Genomic DNA, 16,813 nt, shown 5'->3' with positions numbered 1-16,813 from the left:
AAAATAACCCAAATTCTTTATATCTACACGAATGCCATCCTTAAACATTTAACTACAGCAGAACTCTAAAATTTTAAGTAAATTCCACATTTGGTGTTGTCTATGCCGAAAGCTTTTTTTGTTGTTTTAACCAAAATTTGTCTGCTCGGAAAATTTTATTTGTTGACTCTCAGTGCGTAAAAATAATCTACAATGTCTTTATTTTCATAAAAATTTAATTGATTCGGTTAAAGGAAGAGTTTTAGAATTTTTTGTGCGAAATTTTAAAAATTCTAGATTAGAATTGATTGTACTAGACAATTTTGAAATCAGGCTTTGAAAAAATTCCTAGACGTATTAGGGTTAAATCCTTAAAATTATATATGGATCTAAAATTATTCCTTAAATTACTTTACAAAATTTATCTACAAAAGAAAAAGAAAACTTTAAGTTCGATTTTCCAGCCAGATTATCATCAATGTTACAAAGACTCCTGCCCATCCATGAATTGTCTCAAATTCTGCTGGATTTGCAGAAAATGTTTTTCCCAGAAGTATTGTAGGGCAGTGTTAGTGCTTGACAACTAATCTATTCCTGAGTACTACAGCAAGAATTTTAATGGAAATTATCTCAGCAATTTATTGGTCAACCACGTAATTCGATCCACCTCCTTAATTCCCCAAAATCCTTCAACATCAGGAGTGGCATTTGTGGGTTGATACTGAATATTCCTGTGGTCACGATTTGATTGATAGTTTTTTTGTGTGTGGGTAGTGCCACAGGGCAGGCAGGCAGGCATGCTTACCCTTTGTGGGTCAATTGAATAAAGTCTTGCGGTGTTGTTGAATTGAGTCAAGTACGGAGCAATCTGTTAAATGTTCATAAAGTGCTGAGTTGGTGACTTGAGTGTGCGAACACATACAACTCTATTACTGGCTAAATATTTGTGGGTGTGGGTGGGAAAACTTTCCCACCCCCACAGCATTTATCTTCCATACACACCGGGGTCGTCCATAGCGCGCAATTGGCAATAGAAAGCACCATTCTCTTTAACTTCTTGTGTGTGGTGTTTTTGTTCCCTTTTCGTGTCTGCGATGTGGCGGAGAAAAAAATCCTCGCTGAAAGCTCAATTTGAGGGAAAAATTTCGACCCTAAACATTTGTACGTATCCCCCTTTTGACACAACTTTTACCACCACCCATTATTAATGAGACGCAATTTCCCACCCTTCTCACCTGGATAGTTTTCCCCCGAGAGTGGCGAGAGAAAAGGCATCGTGGGAACAATACATGGCACCCACTTGTGAGCTTTCAAAGCATTCGCGTGTGTGTGTGTGGGAAGAACAAATGGAAGAAATCCAATGAAAATTTCAATTGTTTGATTGCTGTGCAATGCTTTCATGTCGCGCCATTCGATGACTCTATATACTTGGGAAGAGTTACATTAGAACATACTCAAGCGTAACATGAAACATTCGTTGGGGAGGTGATGAAGGGAGGATGTGTTAATGTTGGCATTTTGAGTTTATTGCACCCTCATGGGGAGTCAGGATCAACACACGAGGGAGTTATTGAGAGGACTCCACACATTTTGCAAGAAAAAAAAAAGAAGAAAATCCTGCGTCTTGCCGGTGTGAAAATTCCAGACTACAGTTCTTTTGCACTTTGTAGCGTTCAATCTTCAAACTGCATGACTTTTTTATAAACTTCTCACTGTCACATCTATCTTGATTGTGGCAGTTAAATATATGAGAAGGAACGTAACTTATCCTCCCTTCGCATCTCTCTAAAAAAAAGTGGGTCAAATTTAAATAAAATTCTTGGTTTTGCGACTTATCCCCTGCGTATATGGAGTCAGAATGTATGAAGTTACCACACAGAGCTTTCATGTGATTTGACAAATTTTCTTATTTATTTTTATACACTCGCATAACAACCCAATTCTCTCACTTTACCTCCTTCAGCTATTCTTTATTTACCTGACTATGTTAAGGGTTAAAGAAGCTTCATTTTAGAATAAGTAAGGTACACAAAAGAAGCAAGAAATAAAGTAAATTTTTATTGTTTTAAATAAATCTCAAATAAATAAATTCAAATTAAAGCTTTATCATTTATTTTTCAAAATAATTTAAAAGACTTTTTTAAGCTGTTTTATCAGAGGTGTGAAAAAAATATTTTAAAATAATATCAACTGACTACTGAAGCATATAAAAGCAATATTATAAATAATTGAGCATAATTTATGCAATTTTGATCAAATCCCACAAACTATTTTTCCTATTAAAATCAAATTCAACAAAAACTGTGATATTTCATCTATACATTGTTTAAAATCGTTAAATTAATCCATAGGTTTATTAATTATTAATACACCACGTCCCCGCTATGGGTAGCACCACAATTGTTTGGGTAATTAAATAGCTATTGACAACAACAAAAAAAACAAGTAATTAAACTTTGTATTTTGTGTGGGAAATAATTAAACAAAGCGATAGAAAACAATTTTTCGAATAATGTTTTTGATACATTTTATCAAATTAAATTCCTCACACTTTAATTATGTCAATTTTGTTAATTTTTCTTTGATAATTTTTACAATGTAACAAAATGTAGTGAAATTGAATAAACTCCTTTTCTCATCTTCCCAGAAAGCAAGACAACTTCAAGAAACTCCAATATTTTCACGAATAACTTAAAGAGCTTCTTGAACCTTTCCAGGAAGTTAGAAAGAATGAAAGAAAGCTCTCAATTATTTCAATTAGGGGAGGTTTGTCTTTAATTCCGCTAAAAAAAACACAGGATTAAAAATAAAGGGCTGGACTACCCCAAATAAGACCACCTGCTTCCGTTTTGCTATTTTATCCTGTAAATTTGTACGTGTACCCCTTTCTTCGTTTGGAGAATTTGTGTGCGGAATGAAGATGAGCAGAAAAAATTGAACCCCTTCTGTAAGTGTCCATTTGTAAGTACTTTAATTAATTACACTCGTTAAAAAAAAGAACGTTTCAGATGAGCAAATTCGTGCAGACGAAATAAATGTCTAATTAATTCTTGAGTGGAGATCTCTTTCAAATTAAAAAGGAGGTCTCATTTCAATCAAACAAGTCGCAGGTCTCATGGAAAAATTGCTGCTTTCTCTTGTATATTGGGTCTCAAATTGAAATGGAGGAGAAAATCTCTCATAGTGGCGTGTCCGACATGAACATCAAGCTCTTGTGTGGTGAGAAAAATGAGCAGAATGAGCATTTCAGGCGGAGTGGGCAAAAGAAGGAAAATGAGCATCAACACCACCCCCCATATCAATCCCGCGTGAACAATTTTCAACAACCCCCTTAAACTTCCCACCAACGTGAGCTGGAGGAACGTGGAAAAAAAGGCCAAAGAAGAGAGAAGAAGGAGTAAATTGTGCAGACGGTGTAATACATTATTTCATCTTATGATACGTGACTGGGATGGTGTGGAAGAGAAGTAAAAGGGAGAAAAAGAAATTCCACAAGAGACAATGAAAATTCCCACAAAAGACTTTTTTAGCATTTGCACAGGTTGCGGGTGGTACTGCATATAGGGATGAATTGACATATACCACAAATTATGCATTAAAATTCAATTTCAATTGTCTAAGTTGAGCAACAGTGAGGTGGAGTCACAATGAAATATATTTACCTTCGCCAACTCGCCTCTGGAGGATTCCCGCATGGACACAATTCAGCATTCACATGCTGGGGTGCAGTGTGTGTACATAAAAGTCCCAGAGATCGCATCATGATTCACCTGGATGCCACAATTGAGGCACTTCTGCTGTTCCCCTCCCAACCCCTCGTTGCATCCCCTAAAGAGGGGGATGACACACAGAGGGAATCACCATAGAAAATTCCACAATAGCCCTATGCGATACGAAATGTGTAGCAGGGAGTCAGCTGAAGCCCAAACCCATGCACGTCCAATGGATGCCCCCTTTTCAATAATCCTCTTCCACCACTGTGCATCTTGACATCCCCTTCTTGGCCACTCCACGTCACAGATGAACAAATTGAAGCTGCACTGGAAGGTGGAATTTTTGCATCTCAAATCTCTTACTTCTGCTGTACCTTTTTTTATTCATTCATAATCTAGAAGGGAAAAATTGCCGTAATCCCACAAGTGGTTGAGTATTCTATATATCCTTTTGAGAAAGCAAAAAAAAAAGACTCTCATATCGCCACATGTCACTACACATTTCTCTACGAAATAAACTTATGTACAATTCAGTGGCATTCACTTGCAGAGGCGTGTGCAGAATCTGCATGCAGATGTTATGGAGAAAAATTTTTATTGAGATGAAATTGAGATTTTATTAAAAAAAAATAAAAGAAAAAATCAACACGTTGTGGTCTAGAAGAATTCTAGGAATATTTCTAATAAGATTTTGATGTTTAGGAACTTTAATTGGAAGCCTTAAAGCGTCTTTGAGGCATCTAGCTATATTAGAAGGTTAAACATTTAATTAAAACGTTAAAACTGAAACGTCGGAGGACAAAATCAACAACGACCGTTGTAGCGCAAAAACGTTAAACGTTACAAACAAAAATCCAACATTTAAAAAGAAATGTCAAACGTGAGAAAAAAATTAAACGTCAGAGTGAACATCAAATGTCAAAATTAACGTTCAACGATAAAAAACGACAAATATTGAAAAAGAAATGTCAGAATACACTTAAACGTTAGAAAATTAACGTCAAAAGCACCTGAAATAGATTTACATGACTATACTTCCTTATAAGTCTATCCAGATGAGTCCAATCGATTTTCAATCAACAAAAAATTGTTTTTATTGAAGATTTCAATTTACGAATTTTCCTTGGAGTTTTTTTTTAATTTAAAGCAATTAAAAAATACGTTAGATTTACTGAAAAGGAGGTTTAAATTTGACTTAATTCTCCTCAAATCTCTTCTTCTCTTTGACAGTGTGAAAAGTTTTCTCTGCGGATTTGTGGTATTTGAGGGAGTTGCAAAAGGAGCACAAAAATGTGCAACTGAATAGAAAGATATAAATGTATAAACCTTTCAGAATTCATAAATTTCTATGCGCTTTAACTCCTCCGCGCCGGTGTTCATCGGATGAGATGGGAAGACGCTGAGGAATTCCGTTTCAAAAAGGGGGAGGAAAAAAATTGAGAAAGACATTGAAAAAGGAAAATGTGGAAAATGCACAAAGTGACACACTTTTCCCACCATACATGCACTCCTTTCCATGAGATACGCGAGAGCAACGAATAAATAGACATGAGGTATGCATGTATGGTGGAAAGTTGAACCACACAAGAGGTAAAAGATGCACCGTGAAAAATCTCTTTTGGGAGAGAAAACACTTTTCCCGCTTTTCCACCCTCCTCACTGAAAGGTGCCGTGAGAGAGTGGGATGCAATTCGGTGTGTTCTCTCTCTCATGGTGTTGTCTCTTAACGGCTGATACGGGCGCTGTTGCTTCCGACCAATTCAGTCGTCAGTTATCATCTGAGGCGTGCGAACGATCCCAAAAAGCGTATGTTCCCGCCTCTGGAAATCTCCAACTTCTCTCTCTCTTCGCGCGAGTGAAAGACATCCAAAAGCACGCAGACTTTGTATTTCCGTTGAAGCTCCAAACTTACTTCATTCAGTAGCTTTTCGTTCCTTCAGCAGTTCACACCATCCAACTGAACTTCTCCCAAAAGCAAATCCATCCCAACATCACGTTCTGTGTGTGCAACTTTGGAGTGTTGGGAAATTAAACCGAGATTATCGGATTACATCAATTTCTCCCATGAAATCAGATTGAATCCAACAACTTTACCTTTTGGGCGAAGGAACTTGAGGACAGACTTTTGTGTCCTTTGCAGATATTAATTCTGTGATTGCTTTTAATAAACCTCCCACTGCACACGGTGGAGAAAATTTGTGCCAAGAAATTCCTCAAAAGTGAAAAAAAAACAATTATTCTCAAAAGCTCCAAGAATTTTTTCAAAGCTTTCCCAAACCGTTGAATTTTTATGTGCGTGATTTGATTTGTTTTTTTTTCCGGACAAAAAAATCGCGAGTGTTCGCTTCGAAAAAAAAAAGTATTAAAAACTGATTAAAAAATAAAATTGTGCATTTTCCTGGCCACATTGAAAATATCAATTGACGTTGGAAACCCTTTTTTGTCCATCACATCGATCAACGCATTAACTCGGTGAGATAAGTAAAGAGCTCTTTGCAATTAATTTTTCCATATACTCTCATAATTTTATTTGTCTCGCTATTTTCAAGTGGAAATGTCACACAAAAAATTATTAATCCAAAATTAAACTCTCAAAATGTTGATTTTGAAAGCCACACATCGTACAAAAATCTCCATATTGCTCTCAAAGAGCGCGGCGTGCTCTTGAACTGCTGCAAAAAGCTTTTTGATTTTTTGGATTAAATTAAAAATATTGGTTTGATGACCAAATCACTCGGCTGGAGTTGTTGAAATAAAAACCACTCGCAATGGGAATATTTTACTAAATAACAAACGAAAGACACACCGTGCTTTTTTTCTCTTTATTGATAACCACCACCACACAATATTCGTGATTGAAGATACAAAGCAGAACTAATTGTTAGTAAAAAAAAGAAGTATGTTGAAAAGTTCCGCGATTGAAGTGTGAAAGGTATGCTAAGAACTTATGGGATTTTTAGAGGAGCTTTTCGGTGGTAATTATTCTCTTACAAAATTTTAATTAAAAAGTCAGAAAATAAATTAAAAAAAAAGAATGTCTGATTATGAAATAGGGAAAAGCAGGGAAAAATTGAGTCTTTGATAAAATAATTCTCATCTAATTTCTAATTTTATTGATTGATTTTATATAAATATTTTTTATGAAATTTCTTAAAATGCAATTTTCTTTATTTCTTTTCTGATTGAATCGCAATGAAAACTTATTTTTTCTTAAATTTTTAACAGAGTTTTTCCACGTCAGACTTCCCTTGAACTGCTAAAAATTAAGAAAATATTTCCAGATAAGGAAAATTCTAATAAATTAGAATATTGGGCCTTATTCAGCGACCAAGAAACCCTTGAAATTCGCTTGAAATCTTGAAATTTCAGTACAAAATTTAAAGATTTCAAGGGTTTCTTGGTCGCTGAATTAGGTCCATTGTAGGAATTATTAAAAGGCCATAGTCTTCCCTATATGTATAACATTTTCAGTGTTTTATCAAAATATGAAAATTATAGATCTTTTATGCATAAAATTTTCTTAAACATCAATCATAAAAATTATTAAGAGAAAAAATGATAAATTGTTCAATTTTCTTTCAAGATAGATTTAAGAATAAAGTGTTCCAAGAATTTCTCTTTTATGAACATCTCAAAAATGCTCTCTTTTTTCCACGATTGAACTTTCTCTGACCAAAATGCTCCAAACTCAATCATTTAGTTTATTTTCTTTGGAGGATTTTTCTTATTAAATATTTTTCGATCTCTGTATTAGATTCTTACGGTTAAAGAATTTGTTGTGGAAGACTTAACTATGCAAGAGTTAATAAATTGATGTGTTGATGAACTAACCCCTTAATTTGGTCACACATAACCTAAGGCGACATATTCATAAAATCTTCTTAAATCTCTCACAACATGAGACTTGTAGGACAAACTATTTTCTTTAGTGCTGTGTAAAGTATTCCTTTTCAGTAGCCTAAAATTCCTCTTTCAAACCTTCTAGACTCTGTTCGAAAAGTTAACCCAGAGTATGGGAAGAACGTTAAAAATTCAGAGGAAAAATACAAAAATTTCCCAGGATAAAGAGGATAAATGACCAAGATCAACTTATCTATAGAACAACATTCCGATTGCTTGTAATATCAGTGACTTGAGTGAATGAAGAAGGGTTCCCAATCGAGGTGTGATTGAATTTATCATCATTTGATTGATTCGTGACTAATTTTTTGTGGTTTGGAATGTGTTGAAATAAAAATTCCCAATCTGAAGAACCACACATTCATACGATAAATCACGAGCCCACAATTGAGTCTGCAAAAGTGTTCAATGGTAACAATGGGAGTAGCGTGAAATTTATCGTTTGACTTGTTGAATTGCTTGCGTGAGTTGCACGCAATCATACCGCAACTAATTGCATTGGACTTGGCGGACTAATCTGATATTTCACTTTCTTCCGCCACATCTCATTACAACGGGGTTTTCTGTATGGATGGGAAAAACTTTTCCCCATTGCTCACTCCCCCGCCCCTCAGTCTCTACCTTTGCCCCCCCTCCTTAAATGGATGGCATTGTGACGTGAAAATCTGATTATCGGTAATTTTCACAGTATACGATTAAATGGTATTTGATGTGTCCTCGCGCCACGTACTTTCAATTTCACGCACCGCATTTATCGACTTGCGATAATCAACAATGAAGTGTATGCGGGGAACACTCATCTCACTGTTATTGTTTGCCACTGCTGATGGGGGATTGGAAAATTCACCGCCTCTCCATTCTAAAGGAATTTAACTTTTAACTTGCCTCATATACCTTCTGCTTAATTCAGAATTCAAACAGATTTTGGGGCTTGTCTTGAGCTTCTCTTCCCCCCCTGCTTAACTTTCTTTTCCACTTTCCTCGCAATTTCACAGAGACAACAGAAACAGAGAGGAGAGAACGAGAAATTGGGTAGCTGTGTGAGGGCATCCACCCACCCACTACGTGTAAAATGGGCAAAGGAACTTCGACCCCACACACTCATCTTTTGCCATTTAAGGGATGGGTGCTTTGGCCCAATATTCGGTTGAATTTGGCGGAACCTCCATTTCTCTTAATTTTATTGCGCCATTGAGTCATTTCTCAAGTGCTGCGGGTTGTTTTAGGTCGTTGAAATATGTATGTATATAATACACATTCATGTCTTTTTCGGAAAAACTGACAACAATTTCCCTCCAACGAGGTAATCTTCACAAATGTCGGCCACAGTTGTTTTTCACTTTTATCTTGAGACGTGTTTGGAAGAAAATAAATTCATCAGCTAAAGGAGGCAATATTATATGAAAAGTTTATTTAACAAATATTTATGTTGCACGCAGTTTTATTAATTTAAACTTTAGCTTAACACAGTTATAAACAACAATCCAAGTTTTACTTTTAATAAATAGATAAAGTTGTAAATAAATTAGTTCTAAAGTTTCAAATTACTATTTTTTTATTAATAAAAAAAACGTATTTTGATAAATAATATATTAGGTAAAATAATTATTTTTTAAAAGATTGAATCCCAGTTGCATAGTTAGAGAACGATCATTGAGAGTTTAAACATCTTAAAAGTTCGGAAATTTTAAAGTTTTCCTTAAAGATTTTTCAAATATAGATTTTTCAGATCAAAAGATTTTTTTTCTAGGCTTAACAGTGTTAAAAAATTAATAAAAGCACGTCAAACATAAGAAAAGAAGCCTAAAGACGTTAAAACCAACGTCAAATGTAAGAAAAAATCAATAAACGTTAGAAAACTAATATCATTTGAAAAAAAAAATATTTTAAATCATTTTCTAGAACATTTCAAAATAATTTTGATTAAATAAATGGCTACTAAAATAACAAATTTCAATTAAAACATAAAGAAAATCTCTCATTCTAAATGAGGAAAAGGGTTTCCGCATTATAAAGTGTCGCCTTTGAGGGCAATGCCGGCCAATTTTGAACACACTACAAACTTTTGTGAATTGTAAATTTCCTAAATGCCGCACTTGTTGTCGAAATGACCCAAAGAGAGGAGAGATAGAAGGATTCTGTGGAGTTTGATTCATCCGAAGAGAGCACATGGGCTAAATGTATATACATACATAGCATGAGGGATGAGATTAAGAAGTTGTCTTCCAAACTTAATATTGTTTCCGGGTGTGGGTGTGACGGAATCAACAGTGAGGATCAGAGAGCTTTAGTACAGCGGCATTTCGATTTTATCACTCAATTCCTCAACCACTTCTTTTGCAAAGGGGGAAAGGACATAGAAAATGTTTAAAAGTCATTGGCAATTTGATAAGTGAAAATGAAACACAGACAAACAAATCTCGTTCGTTTTGTCGTGCAGAAGATGGGAAAAATTCCCGCACTGTGACACAGCGTGAATGTGGGTTGAATAAGGAGTGAGCAGTCATGGAGATAATGATTATGATGGGTTTCGACGGAAGGCAAGACTGTGAGACAATCCCACCAATTGGGGGAACATGCGAGAAAGTTTTAAGGAGTCACACCACACCAACCTTATGCTGCTGCTCTGTAATCCTCTTGTTCTTGATCTTCTTCCTCATCATTTACCACATGGAATTTAAGCGCACACAACTTGCCTCTCTCTCACATCCTCCACTAAACTTTGACACTGAAATCCCTCGCGCCCTCGTTGGCCTCTTCCTTCCCCACACAAGGAGCTTTTTCTTCTCAAGCATATAGAACATAATACCTCCGTCCTCTGGTATTTCAGTGTCGTTCACGCGACAAATTATAATTTTTAAAGTGCCAAAAGAAGAATATTCTCGTGTAAAATGCTAGAACAATTGCCACAAGGCTGAATTTGCTTTTCGGGTGAGAAATGAAGAAGTATTCTACGTGATTCGCTTATCAATGAGATAATTTTACTTTTTGGAAAAACTTGAAAAAAAAATTCCGCCTCTGCTACATAACTTTCTTCTGTACTCATCCTCTATCTCTGCGCCCCCCCCTCTCTCTTGAAAAGCTCCCCCTGGAGAAAGTCGTAATAAATTGAACTATTTATGAACAACATTCTACCTCCAGTGAATTACATTTTTTTTTTAAGGAGAAAAATTGCCTTAAGACGAGCAAGAAAAAATTTTCCCTCATCGGAGAAGGAAAAAAAAAATGCTAAATATTTTCTTACCCCCACCATTAGGAAAAGTTTTTTCTCTATTTGCGCAGCATTTGCACAGAGCTTTCGGGGATGACTAAATTTTGTCATTGAGTCACGTAAACAACCAGGCGTCTCCATGAACCACATGCTCTCACGGGGCTCTTCAAAATCCTCCGTGTCACAGACTTTTTCCTTTTGGTGCCCCTTTTGGGGGTAAATGAACAGAGAAATAAACAGCAAAGCTGGTGCGTTTTCAATTTAAAAAGAAAATATTATTAACAAATATTTGTATCCATCTAATTTGAATGTGTAGTTGGGAAAAAAATTAATTCCATAAATTCCCCACATAAGAATCATATTGTGGAATGTTTTATTTTCATGGTAGGTGTTCGTACAACCTTTATCCCACCTTAACCCCACGAACAGTGATCCCAAAAATAATCCTCGTGTAACTGTCGCAAAAGCCATTCAAGAGGAACATTATTCATAATTTATTTAATCTTTGCCTAAATTTAAATTTACCCCGTTTGTCGTAATAATTGATTAATTTCCATTTTAATATTTTAATTGTAATTTGAAGAAATTCATTCTTTAAATTTATTTATTTTTGCCTTTTCTTTTACTCAATTTTGTTAAAATTTAATGAATATGAATGTTACTCGTTAATTTATTATTAATATAATTCTGAGTCTTAATAACTTCCTAACCATCCCTTAAATCCTTTAATTTCTCTTGGGATAATTAAAAGTTTTTAATATCGCAGATTTATTAATTTTATCTCAATCAAAAGCTCCGCAAAATCCCCCTAAAGCTCTTCAAAATAAACATTAAAAATCAAATATTATAGTTTTTACCTACATGCAGTAAACCTAATTCAATGGAATGAAATAAAAATTATTGCAAATGTTTTTTATTTCATTTCATTTGATAATGTACGATCTCCCCAAAATATGGCTTTCATGTCAATATTTCCGCTCAAACATTGCAATTAACGCGAGTTAAATAAAAAATCTCCACAAAATCTGCATCATCTGTTTGCACGTACTTTTCACATACCGATGAGCGAATGCTAAAAAAAAATGCTTAAACAAACTGCCCCGAAACTTGTGGGGAATTTTTCCGATTGATTTGAAATGAGTGCATCAACGTGATTTTATTGCGCATAAAACACGCGATGTACATTTTTGCAATGTCAGCCATTTAGTGGAATCTATTTTCAAATTCAAACAAATCTTTAATGCACAGAGAGACCCCTGCAAATATTTGCAAATGCTCAAATTAAATATTTCTCTATTCAATCTATCTCTTTTACCACACATCCACTGCTTCATGGTACAAAAAAAGGAAGCCAATGAAACCTTTTGGAGATTTTTTTATCAAATGAAAATTTTACATGATGTGGGAAATAGAAAATGCTTTACTGATTGTAGGGGTTGTTTGTCAATAATATCGTATTTACTCAAGGGGTGTACCTTTTCTGTTCGAATTTCAGACTAATTGAAAGCACACCCGGCTGGATTTTGGCTGGCAGGCAATGAGGAAATGATATTTGGAGGAAAATCCCTCAAAGTGAGATCAAGTTGAAAACGCCAACGCAGTGAGATTTCATACCGGATAAAAAATATATATGTAGATAAATTCGCCTAATGAAATTATAGCATCAAACGCAATATAATCAAATTTCTTAAGCAATACCACCCCCAATCTCCAAGAAGTCTGTGAGGAATTTGGTCATTTTGCTTGTGAAGAGGAAATTTATTGAATTTGCTAAGAGAAAAAGAAGAAGGGTTACACAATTTATTTGGTGTACTTACCCACGTTGAGAAGAACACCAAAGGAGATTTGTTGGAAATCCAGAAGGACACGAGGTCGGTGTAGGAGATGTCCCAACATTTGTCATCAATGCTTGAGCACCTGAAGCTGGGTGCTCGAAAGAATTCTCGTGGGGCCGTCGTGGAGAGCAATGGCACAGGAGGTGGGCAGGTGGGTGTTTGCCCAGGACTCGATGGGGACACTGACACGGTGGATTATGTGAAGTTCAGTCCAGCAAGTAATGGCACCACCAATAACAACAACAATAACCACGTAGGCAATCTCACAGCGACCGCTCTTGCACCCATGGCTGTTGGGAAGAGGAATAGTATCTCCCTCAATCAGCCACCCGGGACTATTGACTCCCTCAAGGCACGTGATTTATCGCCATCGCCACGTGTGGGGCAGCGAAAATTGTCGGCTGATTTGAGGAATCGCGAAGATGGGGAATCCACGAAACCTGTGCAAATTCGACCCGTTAAACTGAAGAATATTGTTTCGCGACACGAGACCTTCGACACGCTCCATCTAAAGTCAACGGAAAAGGTGAGTTTGAATTTTATTTATTTTTTATTATTTTTGTTTAAAGTCTGCAATCTTGGAAACTATGTAGAACAGGATATTCTGGAAATTCCCTGAATTTCTTTTTTTTTTTTTTTTTTTTTTTTGTATCCCTGAATTTCTAGTTAATTCCTTAAAGGGCTTAAATGTTTATGCTTAAATTCTGGAAAAAAAAAGAAATGATTCTTCTTCCCAAAATTTGAAAAAATTGAGTTAGCTATCGAGAAGACTCAAAAAGGGGAAAAGGAAGAAAAAAAGGACAAAGACTGCCATATAGGTTCTATTCTTGAATAACTTTCATTCATCATATATTTATTCTCATCGAGCTTGGCCATTAAATTGCCTCAATTGCCAACGCTATAAAATCTCACCTTCACCTTTGGCCCGTCCCAACTTGTGGACACAAAGAATGTGTGTTTAATTTTAAATGATGGGATCCTTGACGGGATAATGGGGCCCTCTATACGTGTATGTATGCGTATGCCCCAACAAGAGATAAACATACAGAAAGATTTTCCTTTCATTTGCAGGGAAAATATTTTCATCATAGAAATGAATTGCTAATCATGAAGCATGCAAAATATTCACCATTTAAACATTTGCACGGGTGCTGAAATTGTATATATACCTATATATATATATATATGTAGGTATGTTTTCTTTTTGCCTCCCCCTACATTTCACTTTACCGCATATATCGCAATCTTGAGGTAAAAAAAAATCATGACAAAACTGTGACATATGTCCCGGAGAGATCTTTGCGCTGTATATGGTGTAGGAGAAGAGAGAAAAGAATACAACGAGACTTTTTCTCCGTGATTTTCTCAACAAGCCAACCCCCACAGAGGATATGCGAAAAGGCTTTCAAGATGACAAAAAAGCCATTTATCACAGAAGATTGGCAAAAGAAAGAGTGGAAGGATGGAAAATTCGTGCATATCAAAGGAAAATCATTTTTCAATGAATTTCGTTATATTTCTTTGGGTACAAAAATCACAACCATTTGATGAGCAAAGATAGAAAGAATTAAAAGGGAAAATATCAACAAGTTAAATTGGAAAATTATTGTGGGATAAAAATGTTAAATCAACAAGTTTCCCTTTTTCATTGTTACGTTTTGCAAAGAGTTTTTTTTTTATGGAAAAGAGGACTCTGTTCTAAAGAGCTTTTGAAGGAAATTCAAATATTAAAGGAAAAGGAAATATCAATCTTTTGGACATAAATTGTAAATTTATTATGTCTGTTTATAATAGTTGTGCGTCATCAGCAGAAAATGTCACGAAAAAAAGGTCAGAGTGTATTTTAGGATCTACGGAAATAGGCACTTAGAAAAAGGACTTAGGTATCATTTAAAGGCATTATTTTTACATTTTAAATAAATACTTCGGCTGTTATACATTTTAAATACACACTAATTATTTTGTCTTTTTCTCATTTTAACATATACTTCGGTTGTATAATACTTTGTTTGTTAGTTAATCATATTTTATCATTTACTGGAACTTTATCATATCCCAGAAAAAATGGGAAATTTTTATATTCAATTTCCTAGCAAGGCTCAAAGCTCTGTCTCAAATGTCTTAATAAAATTCTGAAAAGCTTTTGATTTGTAATGTTTTTAATTCAATTATATGTCTCTTAATTTACAAAAATACTTCTCCCTGAGCTTCTTGGGGAGAGATAAATTGTACATCCAAATCTTCTGCAAAATAAATGAAACTCAAACAATGAATGTATGTGCCATTCAAAATTCAATCCAACAGCAACAGAGGGGTGTGCTTAAATACCCAGAGTAGTGGGAGTTTATTGGTTTTCATGTCCATTCAGTATTCAGTTAACATATTATCCTTTCTTGATTGAGATTTACTTCAAAGAGCACAGACCCCCTGACTTTAAAATATTACGGAGATGAGAAGAGATTCTCTGACTTATGTTTGAAAAGAAAGTTTTATGGGAAATATTTAATTTATGAAATATTCATCATGCGAAAATATTCCTTTTGCCATTCGACCACGTCTGTGATATGCTTTTGCTAGAAATCGTGAGTGTCTCACCCCAGCTTATCTGAGAGGGATGGATGATATTTAAGGGAGAAAAAGTTCCGATATTTACTACTAGAGAAACTTACTGCGACAAAAGGTCATTTACTAAAGCTCAAAAGTTATTTTAAAAACTATGTAAAAGCTCGTTGTAATTAAAATTTTAAACTTTTCCATCGACTGAAACTATCAATGATATTTTGGTGGAAGTTATTGGGATAATTCTTGCGTAAAATTCAATAAATTCTTGCGGAGCATCAAAAACTTTTTCATGCCTAGAGAAGCTTGAGAGAGTGATAATAAAATTATAGCTTTCTCTCAGTCACTTGTGTGGGAGTGAGGAGGAAACTTCCTTCCAAAAGTAGCAATTGGGAAGTAATTAGTGGGGGGATGGGGGTGGTTTTTGTGGGAAAATTGAAAGGCGTGAAACCACAAACTCCAAAATATATGTCAAATAATTTTGAAATTATTTCCCCGCAACAAAATCACCACAGTGCGGTTTGTTAATTCACCAGATAGCAAAAGAGAGAAAATTTGCCAACAAAGGGTATGGGCAATATATATACAAACAAAAAGCCATGCTGTGAATATTAACTTTACACCGAGCTTAACACTGCTGCTAAATATCCATTCATATCTTGCAGTATACATCCCTCTTTTCATGCCTCATCGCTATATATATTTTGTTATGTATATTCCCGAGCATTCTCGAGTGTCGAAGAAAATGAAAAATTAACACTTCGTGTAGAGACTGCAAAATATGCTGATAATAATTTTGTCAATCTTCAAAATTCTCTAATAAAGTATCATCATCATTCCATGGGGGCTACACAACAATGGGGTGTGCGTATCAAAGCTCGCAGGGGATGATGCTGGAGGGATGAGCATTCACCTCGAGAATGCCGAATAGTACTCTTTCCATCCCCCTTCCAACAGAGCTCTGGTATATTATTTTGCGAGTTTAACAATGTAAATCATTATCATTTGTTGGCCTCTTGCTCCGATATTCATGCGCCTAACTTTGTATCACGTCACAGTGATAATGACTATGAGAACCACAATATGAAAATGAAATGAAAGTTTCCCCATATAGAGGCTGTCAAGAAGATATTTTCCTCCATCCCCCCTTTTATTCAAAGATGGATGCATAATGAGAATAAAATGGAAAGTTCTTTAAGAATAATTTAGCATTATTCTTATAGAATTCTTATCAGAAAGTTTTCCTTTCTTTATTTTTTTTAACAAAAAAAATCTCTTGAACATGAGTTCTTGATGCTATTCTGTGCTATATACTTTTGTCGTTTTAATGATTCAAAAGGAGTTTATTCATTTTGCGCTTCTCATGGCATCATTAGAAGATACCAGAAGAAACAAACTAACAATGAATTGCACCAATAAAAAATGCCTGAAACTCAACATTATAAAACTGAAAATATAAAAGCAAGTGCAATAATTTGTCTCTATTTGTCATGCCGAAAAAAATGCGGAGGAAAATGAAATATCATCATCATACTTATGTATATATTTTCACCGTATTCATAGCGAAGAAGAGATAAATTTTCCAGCTTTAACAATGAATCCTTGTTACAAAAGTA

At 35.0% G+C, this 16,813-nt stretch overlaps 2 protein-coding genes across 2 annotated transcripts in view; one reads left to right on the top strand and one right to left on the bottom strand.

Annotated features, from left to right (window-relative positions):
- The window catches only part of LOC129788976 (dachshund homolog 2), a 1,190,888-nt gene that overhangs the window by 409,375 nt on the left and 764,700 nt on the right, over window positions 1-16,813 (bottom strand). The gene's annotated exons all lie outside the window — the stretch shown is intronic.
- The window catches only part of LOC129788949 (nitric oxide synthase), a 38,473-nt gene continuing 27,174 nt past the window's right edge, over window positions 5,515-16,813 (top strand). Inside the window, exons 1-2 of the mRNA XM_055825445.1 lie at window positions 5,515-6,164; window positions 12,299-13,164. Of these exons, the coding sequence (XP_055681420.1) occupies window positions 12,688-13,164 (477 nt within the window). The 5' untranslated portion in view covers window positions 5,515-6,164; window positions 12,299-12,687. The remainder of the gene's footprint in view (window positions 6,165-12,298; window positions 13,165-16,813) is intronic.

Source organism: Lutzomyia longipalpis, chromosome 2 (assembly GCF_024334085.1).
Source record: "Lutzomyia longipalpis isolate SR_M1_2022 chromosome 2, ASM2433408v1".
Lineage (NCBI taxonomy): Eukaryota > Metazoa > Arthropoda > Insecta > Diptera > Psychodidae > Lutzomyia > Lutzomyia longipalpis.
Note: the sequence above shows the minus strand (reverse complement) of the source record. Positions and strands in the feature narration are given on the sequence as shown.